The 13,231-nt window shown below is 39.4% G+C and overlaps 1 protein-coding gene across 4 annotated transcripts in view; it reads right to left on the reverse strand.

The window, feature by feature from the left end:
- Positions 1-13,231, reverse strand: part of MCF2L2 (MCF.2 cell line derived transforming sequence-like 2) — a 236,259-nt gene that overhangs the window by 132,734 nt on the left and 90,294 nt on the right. For all 4 annotated transcript variants that reach the window (XM_077879819.1, XM_077879820.1, XM_077879821.1 and 1 more), the window contains 2 exons: positions 7,750-7,866; positions 2,516-2,665 (listed from right to left, as the gene is read on the reverse strand). In XM_077879819.1, coding sequence (XP_077735945.1) covers positions 2,516-2,665; positions 7,750-7,866 — 267 coding nt within the window. The remainder of the gene's footprint in view (positions 1-2,515; positions 2,666-7,749; positions 7,867-13,231) is intronic.

Here is a 13,231-nt window from a genome sequence, read left to right on the forward strand (position 1 = left end):
ACATCTCATGTAAGTGGAACCACACAATATATGGTTTTTCATGTCAGCTTCTTTCACTTTGCATACTTATTTCAAAGTTTATACATATTACAGCATGTATCAATCAGTATTTCCTTTCCATGGCTGAGTAATATTCCATTGTGTGGATATACCACATTTTGTTTATTCGTTCATCAGTTGATGGACATGTGGGTTGTTTTCACTTTTTGGGTGTTATGAATAACACTGCCACAAACATTTATGTGTAACTTTTAATATGAAACATGTTTTCAAATCTCTTTTGCATACACATATAAGGAGAATTTCTGGTAACTATTTTTAACTTTTTGAGGACCTACCAGTCTATGTTCCCAAAAGTGATGTATGAGGGTTCCAATTTCCTCACATCCTTACCAATACTTGTTATTGTCCACCTTTCTAATTAGAGCCACTCTAGTGGATATATCACTGTGGTTTTGATTTGTATTTCCCTAATGACGAATTATGTTGTACATGTCTTCATGTACTTAATAACCACTTATATATCTTCTGTGAAGACATGTCTGTTCAATCCTTTGCCCATTTTTCAGTTGGGTTATTTGTCTTTTTATAAATGTTGAATTTAAGAATTGTTTATATATTCTGGATACTAAACCCTCATCAAACACATGATTTATAGATATTTTCTTCCATTCTACAGGTTGTCTTTTCACCTTCTTGATAGGGTTCTTTGAAACACAAAAGTTCTCAATTTTGATGATGTCCAATTTATTTTCTTTAGGTATCTGTGCTTTTGGTATTACACATAAGAAACCACTGCCTAACGTAAGGTCATGAGAATTTACATCCATATTTTCTCCTTAGAGTTTTATAATTTTAGAACTTACATTTAGTCCCTTGATCAATTTTGAGTTAATTTTATATATGATGCAAGATAAACATCCAATATTTCCTTCTTTTCCATGTAGATATCCAGTTGTCATATGGCCCAAAAAGCTTAAGCAGGTTTTTGTTCCCACAAAGAGAAAATATCCTTAATCATTTTGGGTATTGAATTGTTTTACTGTCAGCGCTCAGGCTAGAAGAGAATTTCAGGGAACCTGCTTCTGGGAAAATCTACAGAAGTCCATAGGAACTTCAGTGAATTTCCTCTCTGTACAGACAGGGTCCTAGTGGCAGCAGGGTATGTGTCACCATACTGTTCGTAAAGTGAGACATGGCCTATAGCCTGTCTAAGTTACTTTTCCTCAGGAAATGGAAGCTCTCATTGGAGAACAATCCACATGCAGAAGAGCCTGGGACACCTGCATGCACATCTTCGGAACTTAGATGCTCTGAGTTTCCATCCATGTGGAAAAAGCATACATGGGAACAACACGGGTGTGCTAAGTTGTGTGTGTTTGTCAAGCTCGTCAGAAACATTTCTAGGGAAAATTTCTAGGATGCTTTCAGTTTTCCCAGTTTCAAAACAGATCTTTTAATTATTCAGAGTAATGTAAAAAGTACATTTTGAACTCTTTTTGGATATCAAGCTCCTTAAAAAGAGAATTTAACAGTGTTCCCTGATATATGGAAGAATTAATTTGCCTTAATTACTAGACTCTGAGACTCCCCTAACTCAACTATGTGTTCCTCAAGTTTACATTCTTTTCATTTGTTCTCCTGGCATGTAGTGGTAGGTGGTCAATAAATGTTGACTAAATAAACAAATCACCCACCTAGCAAAATATTTTTGTAAATTTTGGGCCACAGATAAAAGAGGTCAGGTCTTGCCAAGCTCCATGCAGCAATATACATGTAACACTAAGATGTCTCAACCTTCTAATCCTCCGTTTGCTGCCCTATGGAGTTCTCATCTTCTGTGAAATAATGGATTTGGTGCATGTACTTCTGGAGGCAGAAAAGAGCTGACGCCCGTCCTGCAAGCCCCAGGAAGACTTCCCTTTACTGCATGATCTAAAAGAATCTGCCAACCTCCGTTCTTAGCAGGTTCTGACATGCTTTTATGAAGTTAATAGGTGCCTCTCCTTAAACTTAGTTCAGAGCACCTTCTATGTCTTCTTTCTCAAATTACTCCCCAAATAAAAAGACACATCCCTGAGAAAGTGAAGCAACATGTCAGCTTATTAGTTTGCCCCAAAACTTCACAACAGCCTCAGGAAAATCTATGCCTCCAAAGCCAACTCCCACCCTTCCTTCCCTCACTGCAGTTTTATCCATTATATCTTGCTCTGCCCTCAGCAGATCATAGGAGTGCTGCCTTTGAAACGATGCTCAAACACCTATCTTATGAACACAAAGGTGGAATGAGCTTCCCTTTATGGGGCTGCTTCTCACAGGTCTTAATTACAATCCTTTTACATTCACCAACCAGTCTCAAGAGGCTTTTTTCTCTTCACAGACTGCCTATCTAGAAGGTTTAGGATGATCATTCGCTGCCAAGTCACTGGAGAAGGAGGAAGAAGAGGGCTTAACTTTGAATTATGCCCCTGGCTCTCTTCAAGAGGTTGGCCTGTGAAAGACCACAACTACTCACCTGCAGCTTGTCCTGCTGCCTTGTGTGGGACATGAGGAGGTCTTCCGTGGACAGCACACCTGTGGGCAGCTCTGTTGTGGTTAGGCAGGCCCCAAACATCTGAAGCATCTGGGCAGTGGTCTTCAATGTCATGGCAAAATTTTCAATGGCCTGGAAGGTCAGATAATCATAACAATGAGGAGAGCTTAACATTCACCAATATGCTCTGAATAGAAGGATAGTAGCTACCATTTCCCAAGTACCTGCAATGGGCCATGCATTATCCTGGTGCTATACATTTGTCTATCATCTCAATAATCCGATTGGAAGGTATTGTATCTCCATTTTATAGTAGAAGGAACTGAAGCTCCTACAGGTCAATTGCCCAAGATCATGTAATTAATTGGGCAGTAAGAAAGGAAAGAAGGGTTCAACCAAAGTCACCAAGTTTGGGAAGCAAGTTTGACCCAGAGGAAGAAGATGAATATAGTGATTAGGTCACTAGTGACCTTTCAGTGAGTTACTTTTGTCACATGTGATGAGAGTTTGGGGACCTCTGCCTCTCTTTATAAAATTTTAAAATTTTTAAAATTTTTAAATTTTAAAATTTTATAAAAATTTACCTTCCACTAAGGACTCTGTTCTACCATTAAATGAATACCTACTAACTAATGAGTAACTTCACAGCTAATATTCCAGATGAGATGTCTGCAGAATGCATTTTAGCAGTAAACATATGTCCTAACCTTGAAAAAGTTATGCTTATTGTTATCAGTAGATTTAGTTGAAGGCAAGTAGCTTTTCAGAATTCCACAAGTCATTCCAGTAAACCAGACTGGCTCTACCATGCCCATTTCCCTCTGTTCTCAAGACAATTTTGCCCTCAAAGGGTGAACACAATTCATCTCTGTTCCCCCCACCCCCAACAAATGATACTATGCCTGTCACACAGTAGGTAGCCCCATAAACAGCTGCTAGATGGATAACTGGTAGTTGCAAAGAGGCCCAATCTAATTTTCATTTGGGAAAAAATTACCTCTGTTCTTACATCATCAGAGAACATTTCTGAAAACCCAAATGTGCATCATAAAGAATGTGCCAGATGTGGGGCAGCCCTTTGCTATAATAGAGGCCAGAGCCTAGGCTGGCATAATAAAGGCTTCCAGAGCATGACACACCTCCCCCTACTTTCTGAACCCAAAGTCTTTCTCCATCAGTCATTTTTTTAAGTAAACTCTATCACGAATGTGGGGCTCAAACTCAAGACTCTGAGATCTAGAGTCACATGTTCTACCGACTGAGCCAGCCAGGTACCCCTACCATCAACCCTGTTCATACTTATATTGCTGTAGGTGGGATCTCCTCTATTAGCACAAGTATTTATACAGCTGCAGTCTTGAACATCACAGTACTTTTGGTGTGGAAAGTCAGACTAACTTTTATAAGAATCTTTTTTCAAGCACATCAAAGTGTTATAACTTTTACATAATCTGATATCTGTATATGATACTCTTTCAACTTCTTGAACCAATAGCCTCTACTGAATAACATAAAAATCTAACCTATCAGAGGACTTATAATAAGAAAATATGAGATACAGTACTTTGCTTTATATGCATTACCTCTTATAATGCATCTCAGTTAGGTTACTATTATCACCACATTCTATATAGATGAGAAAACTGAGGCATATTAAGGTTGAGTAATTTCCCCAAAGTCATATAAAAAAATAAGTGTCAGATCTGGGATTAAACTCAGGACCAGCACTCTTAAGCACTATACTATACCACCTCTTGGCAATAAAAACTAAATTGAACAAAACTACATTTAAAATCAGATCAACAAAAGATCTTGGCTTTGACAGCCTTAAGACTTGAATTAAAGTCCAGATTCTAACTGTGTGATCTTGCATAAACCAGGTATTGTTCTAAGTCCTAGCATCTCTATTTGAAAAATGGGAATAATGATTGCTCTGTTTTTGCAGGGTTTTTTCGAGGATCAAAGGAATAGCAAACCTGAAAGGACTTGGGCACAGTAGAGTACCTTACAAGTGTAATGATAATACCAGCATCAACTCTGAGAATCAAATGTGAGGCCTGCAGATATTGACCTGGAGATAGAGGAAAGCCAGAGGTTTCCTATGGAGAGTTCTATTAACAAATTAACTTGATTCCAGGTATCTGATTAGCAAACAATCACCCTGGAAATGGTACAGAGGACCTGACGCTGATAGAGTAATGGAAAAGTGCTCAGCCTTTGTCTTGGCTCTGCCACTACTCAACCATATAACCTTGGATAAGTCACTTCTTTACTTTGAAGGTCAGTTTCCTCACCTGTAAAATAAGGTAATTGAAATAAATCATCTTTAAGGTTCTTTTCAGTTCTAATGTGTCTCAAAGATCTGACATCCAGAAAGTACACTACTATCCAAAAAAGGATCTATATATATTATATATGTAATATACATGTATATATTATAGTTCTAATTATATATGTATATATATATAAAATATATACATAAAATGTGCAAAAGGCATATAAAAAATACCTCTGATGTTTGAATACTAGTTGTATTTTTTAAAGCTCATTATAATATGTTTAATACATGTACAAATGCATGTATTAAACCATGGACATGAACGAGGCCTGGGGTAGGAAGGTATATGCACATGTCTGCTTATGCCATGTTTTTAAATAATCTATGTTCATGGCTTCAGTCTTCTTTACCTCCCTCAGTTCTTAGAGAACTATTCTTGTCTTTGATGTCAAGGTGCATTTGTTTTATTTCTTCATTCATTTGCTGCAAATGTGTGTTATTTCAAGAAAGATCTGAGGCAACTTGAAAAACATTAATAACATAATAAAACAAAGGATTGGTAGAAAAGTCAGAGCCAAAGGGAGACCTAGCTAGCCCAATAAAGCTGGCAGGACAGTAAATTCTTTTGATTATTAAAGTAATGTAATAATATCCTAGGAAGTGAAGAAATAAAGGCTGGAAACACTCCAGTTCCATTTCTCATACAGTTTAATGAAATTGCAAGGACAACCCTGACTACACTTACTTGTGTAAGATATTCTACATAAGCTTCCCTCCATATCTTTTCTATTCAGGTCTAGTGAGAATCATGTGATTATGAAGAACTTCACCATTCCTTTTTTCATTCCCAAGATTTCTCTTGAAATCACCGTTATTGCAATAAAACTGATAAGAAGTTCAAAGAGTTCTTGCCCAGGTTGTAGGTCTTCCTCTAGGTTTTGGGAAGGGTTGTATCTTCCTTCAAATTACATGGCATACAAAGAAGTGAGGGAAGGATTAGAATCTGTAGCTTTGAAATAAATGCACTGTTCCTAGAAATCTATTTTTGTTTAGTTCTTAAATTTCCTTTTTTTAAGAAAAATCACAAAATTTTACACTTTAAGAGAGAGTGAATTCTTCTACCTAATTAAATGTCGTTCAGGTGTTTATTGGTAAATGTTGAGCAACACATTTCTAAAGTGACCCAATACAGAGAGAGGGGCACTGACACCACAAGTTTCACCAGGTGGTAAAGGGAGCTTCTGACTTGGCTCAGAAAACCTAGTCTTTTTGAGGATCTAGGGACTAAGAGAGTGGGGAAAGGGGAGTGACAACTTTATACAGAAACATTTTATCATTTGAGTTTCAATCCCACTTTTCCTTCCATATTACTGACCCTTCTAGTTTAGCAGAATAACCATTACTATAAGTGAGTAGAGAAAAGTAAAATACTACATGTCAGATGCTTTCACACACATTACACCACTTAGTCTCACATCCACTCTCAGGTAGCTTCTGTTAGACTGAGGTTTCTTGTCATTGGCTCTATTGACAGTTGGGCTGGACAATTCTTTGTTGTGGTGGGCTGTCTCATGCATAAGGTGCTTAGCAGATTCCTGGCTCCTACCCACTAGATGCCAGTAACACTCCTCAAGTTATGACTATAAAAAAAAAAAAAAAAATGCCTGTCCCAGGGCACCTGCATGGCTCAGTTGATGAAGCATTTGCCTTTGGCTCAGGTCATGATCCCAGAGTCCTGGGATCAAGCCCCACGTTGGACTCCCTGCTCAGTGGAGAACCTGCTTCTCCTTCTCCCTCTGCAGCTCTCCCTGCTTGTTCTCTCTCTCTCTCTCTCTCTCTCAAATAAATAAATAAATAAATAAATAAATAAATAAATAAAATCTTTTTTTTAAAAAAGTGGAGCTCTGGAGTCAAACTTGCCTCGGTAAGGAGAACAGGATTTTAGCAGATAGTGATGAAGGGGAAAGCTGGTCCAGGCTGATGAAACAGCATGAGTACAAAAAGGCACTGACAGGCAAGCTTAGGAATATTGGGGAAAAGGTGAGTACACAGGTTGACTATGGAGAGGTTCCACCAGGGAGAGTCCTGGTAACAGTGCACAGCTTCAGGGGTAGGAACAAGGCTATGTCTTCACTTTCAGGCAGAGGAATCACTGAACTTTGCTACATAGCATTTATCACAGTTATAATTTGGCACTGTGTGATTATTTGATTAATGTCTGCCTTCCCCACTGTCTGTAAGGTCCAATGAGCACAGGCACTGAATTTCTTTCTGCTCACCTCTGTAACCCCAGCACTGGTTGATGGCCTACTACATAACAGATGTTCAATACACATTCTGGAAATTAACAGGTGCTTATGTGCTTGCTCACTCTCTGTCAAAGAAATAAATAAAATCTTTTCTTTTTAAATGTCTGTCTAAAATTGCCTCCAGCTGAAAACCACTGTTAGTTCCATTTTAATAGGGGAGAAAACAAGTTGAAAGATATTTAATAACTGACCCAAGATCAGACAATAAGTAATAGTGACCATATTCAAACGCAACTCCTTCTAACTTGGTGGGTTTCAATCTTTCTGTACATTAGAATCATCTGGGGAATTGTGTGGAATGCTAATATCTGAGGCTCAACTCTGATCAAGTAAATTAATTTCTCTGACTTATAGCAGGGTGCCGGTATGTTGAAAACTCCCCAGGTGTATCCTAAATCAAGTGCCCCCAAACTCCCATGCCAGATGATGAGGTGAGGTGTAGGGAGACAACAGGACATGCCCTAGCCTCCTCCCCTCCACCACATTTTTCCCCAACCTGTGGCTTAGAAAACCCAACCTTCCCAATGTTTGGTAGTCATGGGCAACGACTGCCCAAAAGTTGATCTTTAACTGTCTCTTCTGGAAAACAAAGAGAGACCGTATAAAGAGCAGGTTAAGCTGGTACTCACAGTTCGATGATTTATCCACTGACTGTGGCGGTATTCCAAAGTTCCCCCTAAATCCTCTGTCAGTTGGTTTTTGTCAATGTAGCCGTGAAGGTCAGATGCAGAGTTTAACATAATGATCTATAGGCAAAAAAAATCAGTGTGTTCCTCACAGATAATTAAATAGCTCATCTAGATTCTATTGTTATTTAAATAGCATTGAACTTCGCAAGATCAGGAATTCATATGTAGAGTTACTACATCCAGCAGAGAAAGTTTTATACTCCTTTGGCATTTTCCTCCTTTAAGCAAGGAATACCAAAGATTGCATAGTCTGTGACAAAATGGTCACATGGTTCAGGGAACACAGTTCTAAGCTACCTACAAGTCTGGTCTTACTTTAGGTGAATTTTTGGCTAAAGTTCCCAGGCTAAAGTATACTCTTCAGCCACCAAAATCAAGTGCTCTATTGAGACCTAAAAATATGCAATGAGAAGCCCAATAAGGGGTAGGCTGGTGAACACCAAAATAAAATTAGAATATGGGGACCTACTGAGGAGTGTGTATTAAAAAGATATACTACTGGGGGCAGCCCGGGTGGCTCAGCAGTTTAGCGCTGCCTTCAGCCCAGGGCCTGATCCTGTAGACTTGGTATGGAGTCGCACGTCGGGCTCCCTGCATGGAGCCTGCTTCTCCCTCTGCCTGTGTCTCTGTCTCTCTCTCTCTCTCTCTCTGTGTCTCTCATGAATAAATAAATTTTTAAAAATCTTAAAAAAAAAAAAAGATTTACTATGCTGATGTTGATATGCCCCAGATTCATCCTGCATGGAGGACATTTGGAGATAATAGGGAGTAGATTTTTATAAATGAACAATCTGGCTGATGAACAAGCCCATGCTGATCAGCTGATCCAACTAGGCACCCTAAAAGTTTGGGAATTTTTAAAAATTACCTTTATAACATGAGAAAAAGTGGAAAGAAACCAAACCTGAATTAATCTATGCCTTTCCCTGCTAAAAAATTTTAAACCACTTTTGGGAATTCCAAAAAGATTTTTAGTCTTTCTAAAATTAGAAATTACAGGACACAAAACAAGAAATTGCCAATATATTTTGCTTTTTGAAATATTAATTGGTATGGTAACACTTGGAGTTTTTTGGGTTTTGTTTTTTTTTAAGATTTTATTTATTTATTCATAGAGACAGAGAGAAGGCAGTGCTAAACCCTAAGCTGAAGGCAGTGCTAAACCGCTAAGTCACCAGGGCTGCGTGGAGTTTTTTTAAAAATACCAATGTGGAACATCTTATTAGGCAGAAGTAACTCTACCACACAACCTGGAATTTTAAAAAACACATCCTGCCAGGCTGTACATCTTCTGTTCCATGTAACTGAACAGGAGAGGGACACATGTGTTCCATGCTTCCCAGGACTCTGCCTTGTCATCTTTAGCTGAGTGGACCAAGAGAAATTTTAAATTGGAAGCTAAAAATGAAAAAAAAAAAAAACATAATTAAAAATGGGCAAAGAAGGGATCCCTGGGTGGCGCAGCGGTTTAGCGCCTGCCTTTGGCCCAGGGCGCGATCCTGGAGACCCGGGATCGAATCCCACATCAGGCTCCTGGTGCATGGAGCCTGCATGGAGCCTCTTCTCCCTCTGCCTGTGTCTCTGCCTCTCTCTCTCTCTCTGTGTGACTATCATAAATAAACAAAAATTTTTAAAAAATGTTTAAAAAAAAATGGGCAAAGAGGACTTCTGAAAAAATGGTGGAGTAGGAGGACCCTGAGCGCACTCAGCCCACAGACATACCTAGGTAAGAGCCATGTCAGTGCCGCTAACTCAGAAAACACAAAGGCCAGCAGAACAGACTTTCCACAGTTGACAGAGAGGAGGCCACACAGAAAGAGGTGGGGGGGAGCAGAGATGCAATTAGGAACCAAACTCCCAGGGAGACATAACCACCAACAGCAGGGACACCACAAGCAGGAGAAGGGAGAGGAAGAGACCCCACACCAGGCACCTGGAGCACAAGGGACCTGCACTGGGAAGGCAAGTCCCATAACATTTGGCTTTAAAAACCAATGGGGCTTCTTAACTTTGTGACTTTTTACAATCAGTAGGGCTTAACTATAGGTACTTTAAAAATCAGCAGGCTTAGCTCTGAGACATACAGAGGGCAACAGGAAACCGAACTCCCATTCTTAAGGAGCCAGCATAACAAACAACCGAGCCGAGATACAGTATAGAAGCAACAGTCTGAAGGCATCAGGGGTATATGGGAAGGAGATTTAGTTACTAATCTCAGAACCTGCTTTAGAGGGGCAGGGATCTTTAGGTGACTTCTCCTAGAACAAAGCCCTAGCAGGTGCCATCTCACCAGCACCCCCACCCCGATCCAGCCTAGATAACCAGACACCTGTGGATACCAGTTCAAACACTCTCTCATAGCTTGCTAAAACCACACACCCCACTTCTGCATTCTCCTGCAAGTCCACCTCATCCACCTCACCCCACTCTTCAGATGTCCCTCCAAAGTGGCTCCTGCTAAGACACATCCAGCAAGCAACCCCAGCAGGGACCAGTGCCACTCCAAAGTAACTACTGCCCTGGGGAGAGAAGAAGATAACATTAGTGTGACTAGTCTCAGCAGATGGTCTAACTGCCAGCCCCATCCAACAAGGCTCTCAGGGGGCAGGATGGGAGAGCACCCTGCAGTTCAGTACCGCTGCAGCCCTGGCAGATGGGCTGAGGTAGGCATATGAGGGCTGGCATCATCCAACTACAAGCCTACAGTGGGCCCCAGACCAGCCCTTTAACAGCACAGAGAACAAACTGCCTTATGCACCCACGACAGGCAAAGTCGGCCATTGCAGCCAACTGGACTGAAGGCAAACAAGGCTTAGCCACACCAGTAAGACACACACAACCCACAAAGGAGACACCCCTAAAGCACCTGGTTCAGGTAAACATGGGGCACTATGCTACAGGGCACCATAGGACCTCTTCTTCATAAGGCTGCTACTTTCAAGAGGAGAAGACAGAACTGATTTTCCAAATACATAGAAATAGACACAGAGAGTCTGACAAAATAAAGAGATAGGATTATGCCCCAAATGAGAGAATAGGACAAAAACTACAGTTAAAAAAGTTAAATGAGGGGCACCTGGGTGGCTCAGTCAGTTAAGTATCCAACTCTTAATTCCAGTGTAGGTCATGATCTCAGGGTCCTGAGATCAAGCCCCACATCAGGCTCCACACTCAGCGGAGTCTGCTTAAGGATTCTGTCCTCCTCCTTTCTGCCCCTACCCTCACTCATGTGCACATGTGCTCTCTTTTTCTCTCTAAAATAAATATTTTTTAAAAGAGTTAAATGAAACAGATAAGTAATATGCTTAATAAAGAATTCAAAATGATGGTCATAAAGACACTCACTGGACTTGAGAAAACAATGGAGGATCTCACTGAGACCTTTAACAAAGAGATAGAAAATATTAAAAAGAACCTATCAGAGGGATCCCTGGGTGGCGCAGTGGTTTGGCGCCTGCCTTTGGCCCAGGGCACAATCCTGGAGACCCGGGATCGAATCCCATGTCGGGCTCCCGGTGCATGGAGCCTGCTTCTCCCTCTGCCTGTGTCTCTGCCTCTCTCTCTCTCTCTCAGTGTGTGACTATCATAAATAAATTTTAAAAATTAAAAAAAGAGAACCTATCAGAGATGAAGAACTCAATAACTGAAATTAAAAATGCACTAGAGAGTATCAATAGCAAATTAGAGAAGGCAGAAGAACAGATCAGTGATTTGAAATACAGAGTAATAAAAAGCAACCATGCTCTCTGCTTTGGGTAGCCAGGCCCAAGGAGGGGAAAAAAAGAAGGCAATCAAGCTTAATAGCAAAAAGGAAGAAGAATAATAAAAGCTAAGATTAGCTTAAGGAAACTCAGTGACATCATCAAGCATAATAATATTAGCATTAAAGGGACCCCAGAAGAAAAAAAGAGAGAAAAGGAGGCATAGAATTACTTAAATAATAGCTAAAAACTCCCCAAATCTGAGAAAGGAGTCAGAAACTCACATCTAAGAGGCACAGAGAGCCCCCAACAAATCAACCCATGGAGGTCCATGCCAAGACAGATAGTAATTAAAATGGCAAAAAGTAGTGATAGAGAATTTTTAAAACAGCGAGAGAAAAGAAAACAGTTACATACAAGGGAAACTCTGTATGTGTTTTTTCAGCAGAAATTCTGCAGGCCAGAAGAGAGTAGCATGATATATTCAAAGTGCTTAAAGAAAAAAATGCCTATGAACAAGAATATTCCATCCAACAAGATTACTATTCAGATTAGAGGGAAAGACAGAGTTTCTCAGACAAATAAAAGGTAAAGGAATTCATCACCACTAAAACAGCCCTACAAGAAACCATGAAGGGAATTATTTGAATGGAAAGAAAAGGCTATAATCAGGAGCAAGAGAATTATGAAAGGAAAAAAATTTCAAAACTAAATGCAGACATAATAGAAAGTAGTAGATGAGGGGTGCCTGGTTGTCTTAGTTGGAAGAGCATGCAGCTCTTGACATCAAGGTTATGAGTGTGAGCCCCACATTAGATGTAGAGATACCTTAAATAAATAAGCTTTTAAAAAAAAGTAGTAGATGAGTCACTTACAAAACCATATGGAGGTTAAAGCACAAAAGCAGTAAAATCAATTATATCCCCAGAAATCAGTCAAAAGATTCACAAAATTAAAGGATGTAAAGTATGAAATCATATACAAAAAACATGGAGGATGGGGGAGTAAAAATTTACTCATCTTAGAATGGGTTCAAACTTAAGTGACTAACAACTTAATATAGACTGCTCTATGCATCAGATGTTACATATGAACCCAATGATAACCACACAAACATACATACTCAAAAACGTATAATAGATACACAAAAAAATCCCAAGAAACTTAGAAGAAACTTTTAGCCAGACTCCTCAAAGAGAGAGAAAGAGAAAGAACTCAAGTAAAATGAGAAATGGAGGAGAAATAACAACCAATACCAAAGAAATACAAAAGGTTATAAGAGAATATTACGAAAAATCATATGCCAAAAATTGGAAAACCTAGAAAAAAGCAAATACATTTCTAGAAACATCTAACCTGCCAAAACTGAATCAGGAAGAAATAGAAATTTTGAATAGACCAATTACTAGCAATGAATTGAATCCCAACAAACAAAAGTCCAGAACAAATGGCTTCACAGGTGAATTCTATCAAATATTTAAAGAAGAGGTAAGGTAATACCTATTCATCTTAAACTATTCCAAAAAACAAAAGAGGAAGGAACACTTCCAAATTCATTCTATGAAGCCACCATTGCTACCCTGATATCAAAACCAGATAAAGACATTACAAAAAAAGAAAAACTACAAAACATATCTCTAGTGAACACAAATGCTAACATCCCCCCAAAAAATATTAGCAAATTGAATCCAACAATATATTTTAAAAAGTCATTCCCCACG

The sequence above is a fragment of the Canis aureus genome, chromosome 31 (genome assembly GCF_053574225.1).
Source record: "Canis aureus isolate CA01 chromosome 31, VMU_Caureus_v.1.0, whole genome shotgun sequence".
NCBI classification, from domain to species: Eukaryota; Metazoa; Chordata; class Mammalia; order Carnivora; family Canidae; genus Canis; species Canis aureus.